Source organism: Xenopus tropicalis, chromosome 9 (assembly GCF_000004195.4).
Source record: "Xenopus tropicalis strain Nigerian chromosome 9, UCB_Xtro_10.0, whole genome shotgun sequence".
In the NCBI taxonomy this organism is placed as follows: Eukaryota; Metazoa; Chordata; class Amphibia; order Anura; family Pipidae; genus Xenopus; species Xenopus tropicalis.
Window position 1 is genome coordinate 43,839,264 of NC_030685.2, and position 21,991 is coordinate 43,861,254.

The following is a 21,991-nucleotide window of genomic DNA, read 5'->3' on the forward strand; positions in this document are numbered from 1 at the left end:
TAGGGTTCAGCCTTCATTAGCGTACAGTTCCCAGGGCATCCAAATTTTGAGAAAGTGGGGGGTTCTATTAGCTAGTCTGGCAATGCCAGCTTCAAAAACCTTGTTAGATTCTACTCGTCTTCGTTTGACCTCAGCTAAGGTAGTGGGGGTTTGAGTTTTCCAATGTGCAGCTATCGAAATTTGATTCGCTGTTAAAACATGGTTGATCAGTGCTTGGTACGCTATATTAGTTTTTGGAAGGGTTTGCCTAGCAAAATGGTTGTTATATCATATTTATCTAACATATTTTTTCTGTCCTCTGTGCTTCAGTGGCTGCGACAACAAAAAAACGAATATTTTCAACATTTATCTAACATATATTTGTCCAAGCTTTTACATTGCCTATCTGATCCCCCATGTCCCTCTATGAGGGGGCGGCCATATTTGTGCAGCAGATGTCTGTTAGCATTAGAAGCTATAACTGACAGGCTGAGAAGGGACAGTCAGGCTGGCGTTGGAGTTTTCCAATGTGCAGCTATCGAAATTTGAGTCGCTGTTAAAACATGGTTGATCAGTACTTGCTTGGAACGCTATATTAGTTTTTGGAAAGGGTTTGCCTAGCAAAATGGTTGTTATATCATATTTATCTAACATATTTTTTCTGGCCTCTGTGCTTCAGTGGCTGCGACAACAAAAAAACAAATATTTTCAACATTTATCTAACATATTTTTTCTGTCCTCTGTGCTTCAGTGGCTGCGACAACAAAAAAACAAATATTTTCAACATTTATCTAACATATTTTTTCTGGCCTCTGTGCTTCAGTGGCTGTGACAACAAAAAAACAAATATTTTCAACATTTATCTAACATATTTTTTCTGGCCTCTGTGCTTCAGTGGCTGCGACAAAAAAAACATAATGTTTCAGGAATGTACACATTCCTGATTTTTCAGGGTTCTGCAACAGTGGCAAAATTGTATCTTTTATGGTCACCGCAGGTGATCAATAAAGTAGGCTAAAACTGGGCCCACACTGCAGAATCAGTGATTTTTGGTTCACTTCACTGTACATTAAATTACCTCTGCCTGACCATGCACGTGCACACAAGCACGGTGACTGCTAAACACACCACTACAGAAATATTCCCTCCTGGAGGTGACAAGCAAATAGTAAAAACTATTATTCGCTCACTTGACGGTATCATTAAAGCTTTTTGCGTTTTTTTTCATTGCAGTAAACGCAGCGTTTTGTCTTTGTGTGTGAACCGGCTAGTAACCTTTACACGACTTGATTGGCATGTAGACGCCGGACGTTTTAAAGCAGTTTATTACACAAGTTTAGAAATGTAGTGTGATTTGTGCCCTTTACAGCACAAAATGCAACGCTGTGTCAACAACGTATTTTTCAGAGAAATTTTTGCCCTTGATCCCCCTCCTGCATGCCACTGTCCAGGTCGTGGCACCCTTTAAACAACTTTAAAATCAGTTTTCTGGCCAGAAATGGCTTTTCTAGGTTTTAAAGTTCGCCTTCTCATTGAAGTCTATGGGGTTCGCAAAGTTCGCGAACGTTCGCACTTTTTGGCGGAAGTTCGCGAACGGTTTCGCCAACTTTTTTTATGAGGTTCGCTTCATCTCTAGTCCTCTGTCTACCATGGCTAGGCACCGCCCCCCATCTTTTTTATCTAAGAAACTGAACAGCTTCTTTTCAGCTAAGTAGCTTATTACATAATAAGTGTTGGGCTAATAAGTGCTGTCTTATTATAGCTTTATTTAGGTCCCTGGGGTCCAAACACACCCTTAGTGATCCATTTTTCTTTTCTGGTATAACAAGACTGTTCACCCAAGCAGTGGGCTAATTTACTTTTCCGATCAGGCTTTGCTGTTGAAGACTGTCAGTAATACACTTTAGCTTTTCTTTTGTTTTTTTGACAGCCATGTATCACAGGGGAACATCTGGGTCTGTAAAAATGTGGTGTGTACCAGGGAATTCTCCCAGTTCCTCAAACACATCTGTGTACTGGCCCAGTAGCTGATCTTCAGTTCTAGGTGTAGGTTTGGAAAACTCACTAACTTTTTGTAGCAGATCCAGCTGAACACAAGCTGACACAGTTGTAACAAAAAAGGTTAACCCTTTCTGGTTAATACATTCTCGCCCATATGCAATAAGAATTGTGTCTGGTCTTGCACATTTTGGCAAAATTATTTCTCTTTTTGCATTTATTACACTCTACTCCATATGCAGGACACTGCTGAGGAGGGTGCTGTCTACCGCATCTGCTGCATGGCTTCGTCTCAGTGCTTGATTCAGGCTGTGCACTTGCAGAGAGAATACCTTTACTGTGATTGAGGGCTTGTTGTATCTGTAATACTTAAAAAACTATTTTGTCTCTCAAGCACTCCTCTCGATCTTTAAATTCACAGTTAGCTGCTTTTAGTTTTAATTATGTAACACATTTTTCCAAAACTGGTATCTTTCAAATACAACATTTCTTCTGGGCTAAAAATAATCTTTAAATGCTTGCATCACAGAATCCAGGGTGCTGTCTGCGGCTTGTGTCTGTGCAGTCACCATGGTGTTATACATCTCTATTGCCTCATCCCCAATACTGTGTAGTAACAAAGCAATCTTTGTGGGTTCAGGATTTTGATCCAGCCCTGCTGCTATGAGGTATAGTGTACATTTCTGGGCCTATCTGCACCAGTTTTCACACACATGGGCTGTGGAGGTTTGTAATGATCCATGGCTATGCAGCCTATAAACAGATTTTGTTTGCAGCATCAGTGTCTGGTACTTGCTACTACTGGAGACTTTTGGATAAAAGTGGACATGTGATCTCTGCATTATGTAAGCACCACATATAAGAAAACTCTTTTGGTTCAAGATATCCCCTCTTTGTGATGTGGCATTCTCTGATTGGAGTTTGTTTCCTTGCTTCTTTTTTGGTGGTGCATTTGAATTGCCATTTAACTATAAATATAGGTGTAACACGGAAGTGCATTTGCCTTGATAAAGCCCCAATGTAAGGGGTGAAACACACATTGGTGCTTTTTAATTTCAAATCAGACAGGGTATCTCTCTTTTTTATTATTTACCTGATGGGGAGCTTTTCTTTGTAAGTAATAGGCACTGGGGAGTTGTTTGCATGAGGGGCAGGTTTGACCAATTTCTTGCCACTGAGACTCATTACTGGTGAGCGTGGTATTGGGTCACTGTGTGTGGGTTTGATTTGGTGTGATTTTACACATTCATGGCAGGATTTTTTACATAGTGATACCTGAGTTATAGTGGTTCAAGAATCCAGTATATAATCCAGCATTCCACGTGTGTTATAACCCAGTAGTGCAATTGTTTACTGACTTTTTTCTCGCTTGGGAGTTTCATCCCGCTTACCAGGTAACCCTGTGCTGTTTGATAATTTTAACATATTTTATTTTTTAAATTTTTCTGTTATTACACATACTTATAGTGTTATCTATACTGAATAAAAGTTATATTTTAGTGAGGAACTTTGTCTTGGACTTCCAAGAAGGGCCATACGTTTTCTTTTGTAAAATAACTGATTTACAAAGTGTAGTTGCCAAAATTAACGGAAATACATTTTAAATAGACTACTATAATTTGGAAAATGAAAAAAATATAAAATGTAACATTTATGTTTGTAATGAGTTGCGAAAAATTGTAATTACATTACCTCAATTTAACAGTGAACTGTATTTCAGTTTTAAGAACCAGCGGCCGCTGTGGGTGTGTTGGCATGCACGGTTGTCTCTCCACTATAAAAGAACTGAATAAAAAAAATATATTGAGCATCAGTAATATAATAAACATTATAATTTTAACATGCCTTATTAAAAGAACAATAACACCAAACATTTAAATTATTCATTGTAATTGGTAGGAGATGAATTTTCATCTGGAAGCCCATTTATTCTCAGGCTAATTACTTTCAATGATATGCATTATATACAGTATAATACAAAACCAACAAATATATATTGCTTAGTAGATCATCAAACTTTGAGAACTATGTAAAGCAGTGCCAAAGCTCAAATACTGTGGTATATTGGTATATACCTCCACATTCATATATAAAAAAAGGGAGCCACAGAATTTTGGGAATAATCACTAAATCTTACTCCACTTAGATTTTTTTAACAGCGTTGTCTTGAATTTTACTTACAAAATGCACTGTAGCAGCAGGGTGATAGGACAACATCAGCACAAACTTTTTATTAGCATTTGCAGTTTAATTTTTTTTCCTTCTGACAGCTTTGGGGTAGGCTATTACAGTATAGACAAATTGTGGACATAAATTTAAACTTCAGATGCAGATAAAAAGCTGTGCTGAAGGTCTTCCATTAGGAAACTAACTTCCCAGTTCAGCGCACACAGGAATTGCCCTTAATTATTGGTGAGAAAAAATCCAAGGGGGGGATAAGATGTATCTATTTTTACAGAAGGGATGGATTCATTACTAAAATATTTTTGTGTGATGAGGTAATTGTCCTTTATTTAGATAGTGGTGTTAAAGGAGAAGGAAAGGCTAATAAAGAGTTAATCTCAAGCTGCAGGCATACCTTCAGTTTCCATATTTCAATAGTTCAGATAATCAGAAGCCAAACAGGAAGAAAAAAGATTCCCATAATGTAATGCTCCTGCACAGACACTACGACCAGGACTGTAGTAAGCACATGAGCACAAGCAGGAGCGTCTGGTTGCCATGGTGATGCCTTTATAAGAAGTGCATGTAGCAGCGAACTGGTGGCGTAAGAAAAGGATGCCGGCAGGTGCTGGGGGGGAGTGGAGCGGGGTGCGAGGGTCCCAGTTGGGTGCGGGTACCTTTGGTGATGTTTTCCTGCTGCCCTACCACTTTTTGCAAGTGCGGAACGAACTGGAGTGGGGGTGGTGAGACGCAGCCTGCCGGTGCTGGGGGAGGGGGGGGGAAAGGCGGTGTTGGATTTACTTTGTGAGCCGGAGCTGGGGGGGGGGGGGGGGTGTAGATGGTGTGTTGTGAGACGCAGCCTGCAGGTGCTTGGGGCTGCTGGGGACGCATGTGCAGTAGAGAGTAGTGAGAGAAAGGAAGTGGGCATCCCTAGTAAACATGGCGGCGCCATAAAAGTGTATGTAGTAAGTGTATCTCTGTAAATCTTTCATTAGGCAAGCCAGAAATATAGCGTTTTTACATAGCAATAGTAGAACTATTGAATACTGGGCTTCATTGATTTTGATTTTCCTTGTCCTTTAAGGAAACTTGTTTTTATTTTTGACTAGCTTAATTTGAGCAGAATTAGTGGGGCAGAAGGAGTTAAAGTTGTTCCTGTCATCAAAGTAGTGGAGGTAAAACATGGGTTTAATAGTATGATGTCTAGAAAACATTCCATTTATCACAACTCTTTGTAATCCATCCTTCAGACAGTTCTCACTCCAAATACAAACATTGTATTCCAGGCCAATACGCCTTAATTTGTCATGAACCTCCTGTGTGTTGTGCTGTATCAAATGCTTTATAAAAAACAAAATAGATGACACCTACTGCGGTCCCAGAGTTGAGGTTCCCTCCCCCTTTTTATAAGGGGCAATTATTAAGTTTGCGTTTTTTTGCTCATGCATCTTAACGCATGCAAAATTACTGAATTGGGACTTAATTATTGCATGCTTTTTAACGCAAAAAAGCCTGCGATAAGCATTATCGTCCTTTAGTGAATCAACCCCATTATCTCAAAGGAGGCCATGATATTATTACTATTCCCTAAATGCTCACCTAAACAAATGTTAGGGATGAGTTCAGTATTATTAATTATCACCAGGTGTGAATCATTCCTAGTAGGTTCTTGAACTGCCTGAAATAAAAAGTTGTCATTTAGCATATTTACAAACCTACTGGCTTTTTCTGACTTGGCCACCCCATTACTCCAGTCAATGTCCGGGTAATTGAAGTTCCTCATAATAAAAACTTGAACTAGTTGTCAAGCCTCCTCCATTTGTAATAGTTGCTGGGCCACAGTTATATGATCATTTTCTTTGTAACCTTTAGCCCTGCTGAAATCTCTACCCAAAGGGATTCCACACTCTTTACAAAAAGAGAAATTCCTTGATCCTTTTTAATACCTCTGTTCCTCCTAAAAAGAGTGTAACCATTTAAATTCACAGCCCAGTCGCATGTTTCATCCCACCAGGTATCAGTGATGCCAATTATATAATAATTTTCTGCACATGCATAAACTTCAGCTCTCTTAATTTACCTGAGAAGCTTCATACATTTCCCAGCATACAGTGGCGGTTACTAATTTTCCCTCTGATGTTCATATTTAGGAATGTTACTAGGAATGTTACTATGTCTCCTTACCTGGTAAACTGTATGCCCCCCTTACTCCTCCCCCATGACGCCTTGCTAATTCCGCCGTCAGGTCTAAACTAGCTTTCCCATAAAACTCTAGATTACTCCCCCCACCCATGCCTAGTTAAATCACTCCTCCAGCCTGTTAGCCATTCTTTCCCCTAGCACAGCAGGCTATATAGATTGTACCCAAAGGGAAAGTCAGCTCAGTGCTCTATGAACCCAAACCCTTTCTTCTTACACAAGACTTTAGCCACACCTTTAACTCCCTAAGCATTGGTGGACCTTTTCTTAATCTTAGAGCCTAGACCCCTAAACTCACTATTTAAGGTCTTCATTTAAGGAAGAGGAGAGTTGCAAAATGCATTGAATGTCAGGGTCATTAGGCTTATATTCAGAAAGGTAATAAAATAATTTTCATTTGGTTATATTGGATTCATTTTCCCCAAATGTGGTGGTGGGTCCTTTGGGAAGGCCAGATTTTTTGTCATAAAGACTGCCTAGTTTTCCTCTTACTGAGGAAATGGACATATGAACTTTAATTTATTTTGTATAAACATCTGTGTGAAATAAATACACAAATATCTGTTTGAAAACCTTTTGTACCTAAATACGATGATTGTTCTTTAGCTAAAGTGACAGCTATGACAATTCATGTGCAGTAAGAAAAAGGTCCTCCAATGTAATTTTTTCTGAAGTTTTCCCTGTGCCAGCAGACAGCAGGAGCTTAGGGACATGAATGCCTGGCTAAAGTTTTGGTGTAGGAAGGAAGGGTTTGGATTCCTAGAGCACTGGGCTGACTTTTCTTTGGGGTGCAATCTATATAGCCGTGACAGATTGCACCTCAATGAAAGGGGGGTCCGCTGTGCTACAGGAAAGAATGGCTAAGAAGCAAGGTATAAACTAGGCAAGGGGGGAGGGTGGGTGAGCTAGCGTTTTATGGAAAAGCTAGTGTATATGGGGCAGTGGAATTAGCAATGGGTAATGGGGAGGAGTAAGGGGGGTACACAATTTACCAGCTAAGGAACTTCCTCTGTTACAAAGGAAACAGCCTAATAATAAATCTTATATCTAACTCTCTGCTACCTAATGTATATCAGAGGGAGAAGTAGTAATCTCTGCTGCATGCTGGCTAATGCATGGAGCTTGTCAGGTAAATTAGGAGAGCTGGAGTCTATTGCATATACTGAAAGTTATGACTTCATTGGTATTGCTGAGACCTGGTCCGATGAAACATGCAACTGTGCCGTGAATTTAAATGGTTACACCTGAGGGATTAAAAAGGGCCTATTAGTCTAAACATTAGTGGTAAGAAAACTTTTGAAAGGGGTAAAAAGGCATAGGATACTTGAATACGTTGAAAATCACAATATTTGCCAGCATGGTTTTATACGTAACAGATCTTGTGTAGCTAGACTAAATTAGTTGCCTTATGAGGAGGTGAGCAGGAACCTTGATGCTGGAAAGGCAGTGGATGTCATCTACTTGGATTTTGCTAAAGCATTTGATACAGTACCATACAGAAAGTCTGTTAATGTCTTTAAGAGGGGCTTGGATGGGTTCTTGAACAAGCATAGTATTCAAAGCTATTGTGATCCTAAAATCTGCAGTTAATATTGATGTTGGTATATATGGTTTATGTATTTAAGTGTATAGATAGGTTATTATAGGTTGTGTGTGCTGGGTTTACTTGGAAGGGTTGAACTTTGATGGACTCTGGTCTTTTTTCAACCCTATACACTGTAACTATGTAACATTATGTAATTTCATTTTCACATTGGTAATACTACCATATCAGTCATAAAATTGCTGTAAATGCAAGTTTTTGTACAATTTTCAAAAATGTCACTAAAAAATGAAATACATCAAAGCTGTAATGCACTAATACCAATTAAAGCTTGATATTAATAAAGTACCTTTGGAAGACACTCAGAATTAGGCAAATAACACGATCCAATAAATACTGTTTCTGAAGTGGGATTGGATCCCCTTCATAGGTAACTTTCGTCCAAAGTTCATCCAGCTTCTGTATTTGTCTTCGTAGCTGAAATAAACTTTCTGCTAGAAGAGTGAACCTTAAATCAAATGAAACATAAATGTAAAATCTGTTCCAAAATCATACTAAGATAATACACACAATACATGTTTAATAACAGGAGTGAATTCCAATTCATTAATTTTTTCACATATGTTCTCCCAGTAGAATCAGAGGACCAAACTGCCAGACTCTCTCCAGCATATAGTCTAATGTATAGGAGAACATCACAGAAGAGTCAAAGTGTTCTACAGCGGACAGTTTTAAATAGGTATGAGCAATCAAATATATATATCTCTGCTCCTGACGGCACTCACCACTCTAGAATTACACGCTGGGTGCTCACCAAAAAATTATCCACATGTGACCAGTTGAAAGCACTCACGGCTCAATATAATTCAAAAAAACAAAACAAATGTTATTGCTCCACACTCACATCGACGCATTTCGCCGTGAGTGCTTTCAACTGGTCACATGTATATATACATGTATATATATATATATATAAAATACTGCAAAAGGAGCCAGCACTCACAGGACTTTTAAATAAATCAAAAGGAAAAAATAAATAAAGTTTTCAAACCAAGTGATGAAGCATGGTTTTTTATTCGTCCGACGTTTCAGTTCCAAACTGGAACTTTCATGCCTGGAACCAGTTTGGAACTGAAACGTCGGACGAATAAAAAACCATGCTTCATCACTTGGTTTGAAAACTTTATTTATTTTTTCCTTTTGATTTATTTAAAAGTCCTGTGAGTGCTGGCTCCTTTTGCAGTATTTTGTATTTTTGTTTTTGCATTAGCACCCGGGCATTTGACTCTATGTAAGTGGAGTGCTACCTTTTGTTGGACTGTATATATATATATATATATATAGAGAGAGAGAGAATAATAATCGTCCGTAGCCGGCACACCCTTCAATACTTTGTCAAGGGTGTGCCGGCTACGGACGATTATTATTCTCTGTATACTCATATTTTGGCTGTGCACCCCGTGGAATATTGAGCCTTGGAGTGCTGACACTATTTGGATTGAGATATATATATATATATATATATATATATATATATATATATATACATCCTCTTTTGTAGAAGCATAACTGGCACCAACTGCCAAAAACCAGTATCCAAAAGGCAGCCACAAAAAGTGGTTTATATATCTATCTATACACACTTTCATATATACAGTTATTGGATCTGTTATACTGAAACCCATTATCCAGAAAGCTGTGAATTACAGGAAGGCTAATGGTAAGGTATGCGGTATGCTTTTTGTCATATGATTTTTTCTGCATAATTTTTTTAGTTATGGTACAGTACCTTGTTTTGCATTGGACTTCGCAATGGTGTTTAACTCATGGGACTTATCGCTTAACCCTTTCACTGCCAGCCGTTTTGAACAAAGCGGAACTTCTGCTGCCAGACAGTTTTTGAACATTTTGCACTGTTTCAATTTAGGGGCCTTTCCTTGGGGGGACTTTTAGTTTGTCCAGGAAAACAATATATTGTTTTTTTCAGGACAAACTAAGCTTTTAAAATATGGTAGAATTTTTGTGTAATTCCAATTTTGTAACAAGATATAGGCTTCTAAATGTCTAAAAAATGAAAAAAAATTATATTTTCCATAATATAAACACACATACCAGAAAAAAAAATTATTTTATGCATGAAAATACACCTGATTTGGAAAGTCCCATGTCTCCTGAACGTGCCAATACCAAATATATATAGTTTTATGGAGATTTCTCACATGTATAGGTCAAAAACTCTCACCAGTACACTACCAAATTTCCAAAGCACTGCTCCAGAAAGCTGCATACTTTAGATTTTAAGGCCAAAAATTCCACTAACAGAAAGTTTATCCCAGAAAATTACATAAAAAATACATTTTTAGAAAGAAGAGATTCTGGGGAATCCAGAATAGGCACAACTGTCTGTCTACTCCAAACTATCAATTCGCAATGCTTTACTAAAGTTATTGGTTTTTATCAAAATTTGTGAAATTTTTTTAAAATCGCTTCAAAGCTTCCAGTCTATAGTATCTTAACTCCTAAAGGTCATAAAGTAACCAAATAAAACACCCTAAATATGAATGCCAGGGGTCCACTGAACAGTTTGATGCCCAATATGTATAGGTTTAGCTAAGTATGTGGCATGTAGGGGCCCCAATGTGAACATACACCCATATGCACTGTCATTTCTGTCATTTCAGCTTCTGCAAAATCAACATTTACATCATTACATGTGGGATAATGCTAGTAAAATGTACATTCACCCCAGAAAGCCATATATTTTTGGAAAGTACACATTCCCCCGAATCTAAAATGGGTACCCATGTCTTTCTACTCCACAGTACCAAGCCGCAAAGCTTTCCTAAAGTTGGCAATTTTGATAACATTTCCAAGAATCCACTCAAAGCTTCCAGTTTCCAGCATCTTATCTCCCACATAATATTAGGTACCAAGATAAAACACCCTAAATATGAACGCCAGGGGCCCACTTAACAGTTTGATGCCCAATATGTATAGGTTTACCTAAGTATGTGGCATGTAGGGGCCCCAATGAGAACATACACCCATATGATCTATCATTTCAGCTTCTGCAAAATCAATAAATTTACATCATCATATGTGGGATAATGCTAGTAAAAAGTACATTCACCCCAGAAAGTCATATATTTTTGGAAAGTACACATTCTCCCGAATCTAAAATGGGTACCCATGTCTTTCTACTCCACAGTACCAAGCCATAAAGCTTTTCTTAGTTTGACAATTTTTATGGCATTTCCAAAAATCACCTCAAAACTTCCACTATGCAGCATCTTATTTTCTACAGGTCATTAGGTACCAAGACAAAACACCCTAAATATGAACCCCAGAGGTCTACTGAACAGTTTGATGCCCAATATGTATAGGTTTACCTAAGTATGTGGCATGTAGGGGCCCCAATGTGAACATATACCCATATGTACTGTCATTTCTGTCATTTCAGCTTCTGCAAAATCAACATTTACATCATTACATGTGGGATAAAGCTAGTAAAAAGTACATTCACCCCAGAAAGTCATATATTTTTGGAAAGTACACATTCCCCCAAATCTAAAATGGGTACCCATGTCTTTCTACTCCACAGTACCAAGCCATAAAGCTTTCCTAAGTTTGACGATTTTTATGGCATTTCCAAAAATCACCTCAAAACTTCCACTATGCAGCATCTTATTTTCTACAGGTCATTAGGTACCAAGACAAAACACCCTAAATATGAACCCCAGAGGTCTACTGAACAGTTTGATGCCCAATATGTATAGGTTTACCTAAGTATGTGGCATGTAGGGGCCCCAATGTGAACATATACCCATATGTACTGTCATTTCTGTCATTTCAGCTTCTGCAAAATCAACATTTACATCATTACATGTGGGATAAAGCTAGTAAAAAGTACATTCACCCCAGAAAGTCATATATTTTTGGAAAGTACACATTCCCCCGAATCTAAAATGGGTACCCATGTCTTTCTACTCCACAGTACCAAGCCATAAAGCTTTCCTAAGTTTGACGATTTTTATGGCATTTCCAAAAATCACCTCAAAACTTCCACTATGCAGCATCTTATTTTCTACAGGTCATTAGGTACCAAAACAAAACACCCTAAATATTAACCCCAGAGGTCTACTGAACAGTTTGATGCCCAATATGTATAGGTTTACCTAAGTATGTGGCATGTAGGGGCCCGAATGTGAACATATACCCATATGTACTGTCATTTCTGCAAAATCAACATTTACATCATTACATGTGGGATAAAGCTAATAAAAAGTACATTCACCCCAGAAAGTCATATATCTTTGGAAAGTACACATTCCCCCGAATCTAAAATGGGTACCCATGTCTTTCTACTCCACAGTACCAAGCCATAAAGCTTTCCTAAGTTTGACGATTTTTATGGCATTTCCAAAAATCACCTCAAAACTTCCACTATGCAGCATCTTATTTTGTACAGGTCATTAGGTACCAAGACAAAACACCCTAAATATGAACCCCAGAGGTCTACTGAACAGTTTGATGCCCAATATGTATAGGTTTACCTAAGTATGTGGCATGTAGGGGCCCCAATATGAACATATACCCATATGTACTGTCATTTCTGTCATTTCAGCTTCTGCAAAATCAACATTTACTTCATTACATGTGGGATAAAGCTGGTAAAAAGTACATTCACCCCAGAAAGTCATATATTTTTGGAAAGTACACATTCCCCCGAATCTAAAATGGGTACCCATGTCTTTCTACTCCACAGTACCAAGCCGCAAAGCTTTCCTAAAGTTGGCAATTTTGATAACATTTCCAAAAATCCACTCAAAGCTTCCAGTTTCCAGAATCTTATCTCCCACATAGCATTAGGTACCAAGATAAAACACCCTAAATATGAACGCCAGGGGCCCACTGAACAGTTTGATGCCCAATATGTATAGGTTTACCTAAGTATGTGGCATGTAGGGGCCCCAATGAGAACATACCCCCATATGAACTATCATTTCTGTCATTTCAGCTTCTGCAAAATCAATACATTTACATCATTATATGTGGGATAAAGCTAGTAAAAAGTACACTCACCCCAGAAAGTCATATATTTTTGGAAAGTACACATTCCCCCGAATCTAAAATGGGTACCCATGTCTTTCTACTCCAAAGTACCAAGCCATAAAGCTATCCTTAGTTTGATGATTTTTATGGCATTTCCAAAAATCACCTCAAAACTTCCACTATACAGCATCTTATTTTTTACAGGTCATTAGGTACCAAAATTAAACACCCTAAATATGAACCCCAGAGGTCTACTGAACAGTTTGATGCCCACTGTACATAGGTTTATCAAAGCACATGGCACTTAGAGACCCCCAAATATACCATGTGCACACTAATTTCATGGCTTATCTTTACCTAATTCATAAACACATGGCAGTATTATGAGGGGTAGAAGCTGCAGAAATGTAGGGTGACCCCTAAAATCCCTATATTTTTTGGAAACTACACATTCTGACAAATCCAACAAGGGTAAAGAGTCCTTTCTACACCAAAGTACCAATCTGCAAAGCTTTCCTAAAGCTAGCGTTTTTTATGACATTTCAGAAAATCACATAAAAATGTTGCAGTTTGCCGCATTTATCTCACACAATTTCTTGCATACAATGGCAAATCACCCCAAATAGGAACACCAGAGGCCTACTGAACAGTTTGATGCCCAATATGCATAGATATACCAAAGTCTGCGGTATGTACTGACCCCAAAATGAAAATAGCGCATAAGGATTTCTCGCCTGCCAGCTCAGCTTTTGCACACAGAGCCCCCTGACAGCCTATTATATGCAGTAAGACCCCCAAACTACACAGGGACCCCCAGAAAACCATATATTTTTGGAAAGTACACATTCTGACAAATCCAACAAGGGTAAAGAGTCCTTTCTACAGCAAAGTACCAATCTGCAAAGCTTTCCTAAAGTTAGTAGTTTTTATGACATATGAGAAAATCGCATAAAAATGTTGCAGTTTGCCGCATTTATCTCACACAATTTCTTGTGTACAAAGGCAGCTCACCCCAAATAGGAACACCAGAGGCCTACTGAACAGATTGATGCCCAATATGCATAGATATACCAAAGTCTGCGGTATGTACTGACCCCAAAATGAAAATAGCGCATAAGGATTTCTCGCCTGCCAGCTCAGCTTTTGCACACAGAGCCCCTTGACAGCCTATTATATGTAGTAAGACCCCCAAACTACACAGGGACCCCCAGAAAACCATATATTTTTGGAAAGTACACATTCTGACAAATCCAACAAGGGTAAAGAGTCCTTTCTACAGCAAAGTACCAATCTGCAAAGCTTTCCTAAAGTTAGTGGTTTTTATGACATTTGAGAAAATCGCATAAAAATGTTGCAGTTTGCCGCATTTATCCCACACAATTTCTTGCGTACAAAGGCAGCTCACCCCAAATAGGAACACCAGAGGCCTACTGAACAGATTGATGCCCAATATGCATAGATATACCAAAGTCTGCGGTATGTACTGACCCCAAAATGAAAATAGCGCATAAGGATTTCTCGCCTGCCAGCTCAGCTTTTGCACACAGAGCCCCCTGACAGCTTATTATATGCAGTATGACCCCCAAACTACACAAGGACCCCCAGAAAACCATATATTTTTAGAAAGTACACATTCTGATAAATCCAACAAGGGTAAAGAGTCATTTCTACACCAAAGTACCCATCTGCAAAGCTTTCCTAAAGTTAGTGGTTTTTATGACGTTTGAGAAAATCGCATAAAAATGTTGCAGTTTGCTGCATTTATCTCACACAATTTCTTGCGCACAAAGGCAAGTCACCCCAAACAGGAACACCAGAGGTCTACTGAACAGTTTGATGCCCAATATGCATAGATATACCAAAGTCTGCAGTATGTACTGACCCCAAAATGAAAATAGCGCATAAGGATTTCTCGCCTGCCAGCTCAGCTTTTGCACACAGAGCCCCCTGACGGCCTATTATATGCAGTAAGACCCCCAAAGTACACAGGGACCCCCAGAAAACCATATATTTTTGGAAAGTACACATTCTGATGAATTCAAAATAGTTAAAGTTATTTTTGTACACCAAAGTTACACATGGCAAAGCTACGCTAAAACAGATCAGGAATACTAATATAGGGATAAAAATGTGCAAATCAATGAAACAACAAAATAAGTCACACGACAGCATAATTAGTGGTCAGAATATCTGATCCAATAGTCACGCTGTCAAAATAAACAGTTTTGGGGGGAAATAAAAAAAAAAAAAGAAGTAAAATTAAAAAAAAATAAAAAAAAATTTAAAAAGTTTTTGTGAGTTTGTGTATACATGTGCACATGTAAAAGTTGTGTGACAGTGTGTATATGAGTGTATATGAGTGTATATAAGTGTATATGAGTGTATATAAGTGTGCAAAGTTGAAAAAAAAAACAAAAAAAAAACTTGTGCTAAATTGTGTTGTATGTGTGTATAAATGTATATACATGTGTGTAAGTGTGTGTAAAAGTGTGTATAACTAAAAATAAAGTCACACTTACCTGTCTGAAGGTCAGATCGGTTCCCTGCTTCTCCTTCCTGCAGTCGCCGAGGAAGTAGGTTGGAGGCGGCTCTGGGGGGGGAAGCAGGAAGCTGTACAAGCAGCAGATCTGCTGCTGTAGGATGGTCCTGCGATAATCGCATCGCAGGACCATCCCCCCCAACCCCCTCGGCTCGTTGCCGAAGGGGTTGGGGGCACATCTGTCTCTCTGCACCGGCGGCTTTTGCCGCCGATGCAGAGAGAAGCGCTAAGGGAGAAAGAACGTAGGTACTACGTCGTTAGCAGGCAACTGCTTTTTTTAAAACGACGTAGTACCTACGGTCTTGGCAGGGAAAGGGTTAAAGGACTTCGTTAAAATACTCACTATAGTGACATCACATACTCCACTACTAAACAAGATCACAAATGGGCTGTCACGAACTGTGTAGTAGGAATCCTGGGAACTGTAAAGATTGCACTCTCTCAAAGAGTGGTGGTAAATGGAACATTTTCTAATTGGGGCCAGTGTTGTTAGTGGAGTACCGCAGGGGTCAGTCCTTGGTCCTTTGTTTTTTAACTTGTTTATTAAAGGAGAAGAAAGTAAAGGAGAGTATGGTTGTACCTTCCATCTAAAAATATCAAGTCCAAAAATATATGTATATACGTAATGAGGATGAGAGGGTAATATGCATATGGAATCCCAGGTAAATATATGAAACAAAAGAAAAGAACACCCTTCAAGTGATCTTAAATAAACCCCAATTAAAAAAAATTATCTGCACCATTCCCCAAAATACAAACCAGATAAGTCAGTACCCAGAGACAAAATTAATAAAACTTTTATTTACAGAAATAAAAATCCACAAATTAACTCTATGTAGATTAAGAACTCATAGGGTAGAAAAATTAATTAATTTATTAAAGGAGAAGGAAAGTCCTTTTGGAATTTTACTGCCAATAGACTCACAACATTAGTGCCACCTAGAGCATTATATTTATTCTGCAGAAAGCCTTACCATACCTGAGAAAAGAGCCCTAGAAGCTCCCTTCATTCAATAAGATAGCAGCTGCTATTTTAGCTTGGTTGTTGTAGCTTCCTGCTGCAGTTCTAGCCATTGGTAGCTTAGACCACACAATCCTAAGGGGGGGTGAGTTCTTCTGAATTCTTATGGGAGGGGGGAGCAGGAGAAGGGAGAGAGCTGTGCAGACTCCGGCCCTGGGAATGAAGGATTTATATGAGAGAGGAAGTCTGATACAAAAAAGGAGACAAGAAATCCTGTGTTTCTTTCTCAGTGAGTGCAGCTTTTCTGTGAGTGCTTATGGTTGTATTTACTGTACATAGAACTTTCTGATAAAGCTTACTTAGTTTTTATCGCTCCTTCTCCTTTAATGACCTGGAAGTGGGCATACAAAGTACAGTTTCTATTTTTGCTGATGATACTAAATTGTGCAAAACTATAAGTTCCATGCAGGATGCTGCCACGTTGCAACCAATTTGACAAAATTGGAAAACTGGGCAGCAAAATGAAAATGAGGTTCAATGTTGACAAGTGCAAAGATATGAATGAGGGTATTGAAGACACATGAGATCCTGGCACACCTGTAGCTTCATAAATTATAACTTTTAATTCATATTATGTTAAAAATAAGCCGCTAAAAACTGAAAGAAAAAGGAAAGAAAAGCAAAAGTTAAAATTTAACTCTATACCCTATATGTCGATCATAAATGGAACTGACTGACTGGTGAATGGTATAATTAGTGGTGCTTGCGAAGCAAAGCATCACTACTATTATCTCACAGGCTTATTATTATTATTCTTCCGTACAAAAGTTCGGCACGGAACTTGTCCCGCACCGTTTGTCGTAGACCCATGAGTGAGGTGTCAAATCGTGCGGCCTATTCGGGAATGGGGTGCTATGTCTTTTCTAAGGGGTTGGCGGCCCAAAAATCCCATAGACTTAACATTGAGGCCAACTTTGTTACGGATTGTAGCGCAGAGAGGGAATTTTTTAGAAACGTGAAATTTACCACATTTGAAGAGGTTTGCGACCTGTGTCAGAAGATACCCCGCACAAGGGTATAAGTTTTACCCCCGGGGCAAGAGAGGTCCCCAAATTTGCCCCATTGACTTATAATGGGGATTTTGGTAAATAATTAGTTCGTCGTAGACCCATGAATGAGGTGTCAAACTGTATGGCCTATTCGAGAATGGGATTCAATGACTTTTCTGAGGAGTGGGTGGTTAATTTGCCCCCCGCAGGGGGCAATTAACCGGGCCAAAAATCCCATTGACTTAACATTGAGGCCAACTTTGATGGATTGTAGCGCAGAGAGGGAATTTTTTAGAAACGTGAAATTTACCACATTTGAAGAGGTTTGGAACCTGTGTCAGAAGATACCCCGCACAAGGGTATAAGTTTTACCCCCGGGGCAAGAGAGGTCCCCAAATTTGCCCCATTGACTTATAATGGGGATTTTGGTAAATAACTAGTTTGTCGTAGACCCATGAATGAGGTGTCAAACCGTGCGGCTTATTTGGGAATGGGGTGCTATGCCTTTTCTGAGGGGTGGGCAGTTAATTGCCCCAGCAGGGGGCAATTAACCACCGTTTGTCGTAGACCCATGAATGAGGTGTCAAACCGTGCGGCTTATTCGGGAATGGGGTGCTATGCCTTTTCTGAGGGGTGGGCAGTTAATTGCCCCAGCAGGGGGCAATTAACCACCGTTTTTCATAGACCCATGAATGAGACACCTCTCATGAGGTGTCAAACCATGCGGCTTAATCGGGAATGGGGTGCTGTGACTTTTGTGAGGGGTGGGCAGTTAATTGCCCCAGCAGGGGGCAATTAACCACCGTTTGTCGTAGACCCATGAATGAGGTGTCAAACTATGCAGCTTATTTTGGATTGGGGTGCTATGCCTTTTCTGAGGGGTTGGAGGTTAATTGCCCCAGCAGGGGGCAATTAACCACCATTTGTCATAGACCCATGAATGAGGTGTCAAAATGTGCGGCTTATTCGGGAATGGGGTGCTATGCCCTTTCTGAGGGGTGGGCAGTTAATTGCCCCAGCAGGGGGCTATTAACCACCGTTTGTCGTAGACCCATTAATGAGGTATCAAACCATGCGGCTTATTCGGGATTGGGGTGCTATGCCTTTTCTGAGGGGTTGGAGGTTAATTGCCCCAGCACGGGGCAATTAACCACCATTTGTCGTAGACCCATGAATGAGGTGTCAAACTGTGCGGCTTATTCGGGAATGGGGTGCTATGACTTTTCTGAGGGGTGGGCGGTTAAATGCCCCGAGGTATCATTACCTCGGCACAACGATTATTTGATATAGGGTATGAAATGCCGACGCACGTTTCGCTAAAAAGGCGAATCTTAGTGCTTCTAGATATGCACTTTGGTAGAAATAATATAAATGGGAGTTATACACTGACTAGTTTTGGTATCCAGTGCTCAAACAGGACATTATTGAATTAGAGAGGGTCCAGAGAAGGGCAACTAAGCTGGTAAAGGGTATGGAAAGTCTCAGTTATGAAGAAAGACTGTCCAAGTTATGGTTGTTTACACTGGAGAAGAGGTGCTTAAGAGGTGGCATGACAACTATGTATAAATATATAAGGGGATCATATAATAACCTCTCTAATGTTTTATTTACCAGTAGGCCCTTTCAACTGACACAAGGGCACCCACTCCATTTAGAAGAAGGGAGGTTCAGTTTAAATATTCGAAAATGATATTTTACTATGAGATCTGTGAAGTTGTGGAATTACCTCCCTGAATATGTTGTACTGGCTGATACATTATATAGCTTCAAGAAGGGGTTGGATGGCTTTCTAGCAAGTAAGGGAATACAGGGTTATGGGAGATAGCTCTTAGTACAAGTTGATCCAGGGACTGGTCCATCTTGGAGTCAAGGACTTTTTCCCCCCTCTGTGGCAAATTAAAGAGGCCTCAGATGTTTTTTTTTTCCTTCCTCTGGATCAACTAGCAGTTAGGCAGGTTATATATAGGTATTATGGTTGAACTTGATAGATGTATGTCTTTTTTCAACCTAACTTACTATGTTACTAAATGGTAGTATGTTGGGGGGTATCCTCAATTGAGAAGGATTTGGGGATTTTTGTAGATAGCAAGTTGTCTAATTCCAAGCAATGTCATTCAGTGGCTACTAAAGCAAATATAGTGCTGTCTTGCATAAAAAAGGGCATTGACTCAAGGGATTAAAATGAAACATCATTTTGCCTCTTCAAGGTCTCTGGTAAGACCTCACCTTGAGTATGCAGTGCAGTTTTGGGCTCCAATCCCTTTTCTCTAAAAGAAAAAGAGCTTGCGAAGGGACATGATTACTCTGTACAAGTACATTAGAGGGGATTATAGACAGATAGGAGATGTTCTTTTTTCCCATAAAAATGATCAGTGCACCAGAGGCCACCCATTTAAATTATAGGAATGGAACTTTCATTTGAACTTTTCATGGTGAGGGCAGTGAAGTTGTGGAATGCCCTTCCTAGTGATGTTTCCACTTCTATTGTATTTGTATATTTTATTTAGCCTTGGAGTGCTCCCACAACCCCCTTCTATGTATTTTAGCACAGTTATTCTGCAGGAAGAATGGCCAAACTTCCATGTGGGTGCAGCACCCCCACACCTGTCCCTTTAATGGTTATCTTATGCCTTTAAAAAATGGGTGTTGGTTAATGGGCAGTCTTCTCCTTTACAAGCTGCAAGCAGGGGAGGATTAATCCTGTAGAACCAAGCTGTGGTCCTGGCAATCTCTCTCTGTAAAAGCTAAAGGCATGGGGGTGGACTAAGCCCTCTGACTCAAACCAGCCCCCGGGTCAAGAATGGCAACAGTGCACGAGAGTGCCAGCCTTTGAAAAATATGACCAGAGGTAAATAGATAGGACCGCCATACGGGGTTTACCTTGACGTGGTATGGTGGCTTTCCAATCTTATGATCATAATTTTGTAACTAAAAACTCCTGTTTTTTGTAAATACATGCACTAGCATAGACAATTTACTTATAAAACAGGGGACCAGGTAATGTGCATTGATCAATCTCCCTCTCTTTTTTGTATGCTTGTAGTTAATTTGGCCAGATCAGTCGCACTTCCATTGTATTTGTATACTCTATTTAGCCTTGGAGTGCTCCCACAACCCCCTTCTGTGTATCTTCTTAGTGATGTTGTGATGGCAGATTCTGTTAATGCCTTTAAGAGGGGCTTGAATGAGTTCTTGAACAAGCATAATATCCAAGGCCATTGTGATACTACAATCTACAGTTAGTATTGATGTTGGTACATATGGTTTATGTATGTGAGTGTATAGATAGGTCAGTATAGGTTTGTGTGTGCTGAGATTACTTGGAAGAGTTGAACTTGATGGATTCTGGTCTTTTTTTCAACCCTATGTAACTATGTCCCTGCCCCTTATAGATGGTGGATAGATCAATTTACCCAGCTCAGGACCATGGAAATATTTTGTGCTGGTCCAACAGGTCCATGGGCTGAGGCAGGGGGTCAACAGACTGAGGCATAGGGAAATTAGGAGGATTATTCTCAGCATGAGGGACAGCCTTCCTCCTCCTCCTTATCCCCCTCCTTATCCTCCTTCTTCCCCCTCTTCCTCTTGTATAAATTGGTGTTCTTATTCTTCTTGTTATTATGATTCTTCAAGTTAAGCACAATTGTGCCCTTTTTTATTTTTCTATTAAAATAGTTCTTAGAATTTTCATCTATATTTGAAGTTTTTTTTTCATTTAACTTCTTAAATGGTCCTTCAAGTTGTTTGGATTATTACCACACCCATTACTATTCACAATCTCAGCCATGTTACATTGAATTACATAGTATTTTAGATTCAATAACCTTACACATAAATTTATGGTTCATTCATTTTAATGTGGGATGTAAAGCACCCAGATATTATTATTTATTATTAGTTGTGCCTGTGTTTGTAAACTAGTATTAATATATAAACTATAGATGGTACTTTTTGGTTACACAGCAACATAGCTACTTACAGTTTTTTAATAGGCAATACCATTTCATGTCTACCAGAAATAATGTAAAAAATCACAGAGATGTTTTTAAGAATTTGGCAACATGGAAGAATTTTTTCTTTTTGAAAAAGCAGTTGTAGCATAGTAGATAGGAGGTCCTTTAACAGTGTAGGGCATTTGTCTAGTATAATAAGAGCAAAAAGATGCATGCATTTTCACTTTCCCATTAACTCCAACACAATATGGTGAATTTTGACCCTAGTTTGTGAATTTTTACACAAAGTGAAAGGCTGCAGATTTGCTCAGTCACTCATCACAATAGTCAAGAGTTAAAAATAAGAGAAAATAATTTATTGGTAGCCCAAAAGAAGAAAAACATGGCTTTGCAAAAAATTAAAAGAAATGGCCATTGTAGTCTGCAAAGAAATGTGTACCAAGAAACAGGCAACAAAAAAGTTGCTAAAAATACGCATACTAAGAAAAAAGCAAATTAACAACCCTTCAGGCAGCAAAAGAAAATACACATTTGATCACATTGTTTGCACAAACA

The 21,991-nt window shown here is 39.1% G+C and overlaps 1 protein-coding gene across 3 annotated transcripts in view; it reads right to left on the bottom strand.

Moving 5' to 3' along the window:
* Nucleotides 1-21,991, bottom strand: part of stat4 (signal transducer and activator of transcription 4) — a 284,828-nt gene that overhangs the window by 118,050 nt on the left and 144,787 nt on the right. For all 3 annotated transcript variants that reach the window (XM_031893222.1, XM_031893223.1, XM_031893221.1), the window contains exons 9-10: nucleotides 8,232-8,390; nucleotides 3,670-3,762 (exon numbers count right to left, since the gene is read on the bottom strand). In XM_031893222.1, coding sequence (XP_031749082.1) covers nucleotides 3,670-3,762; nucleotides 8,232-8,390 — 252 coding nt within the window. The remainder of the gene's footprint in view (nucleotides 1-3,669; nucleotides 3,763-8,231; nucleotides 8,391-21,991) is intronic.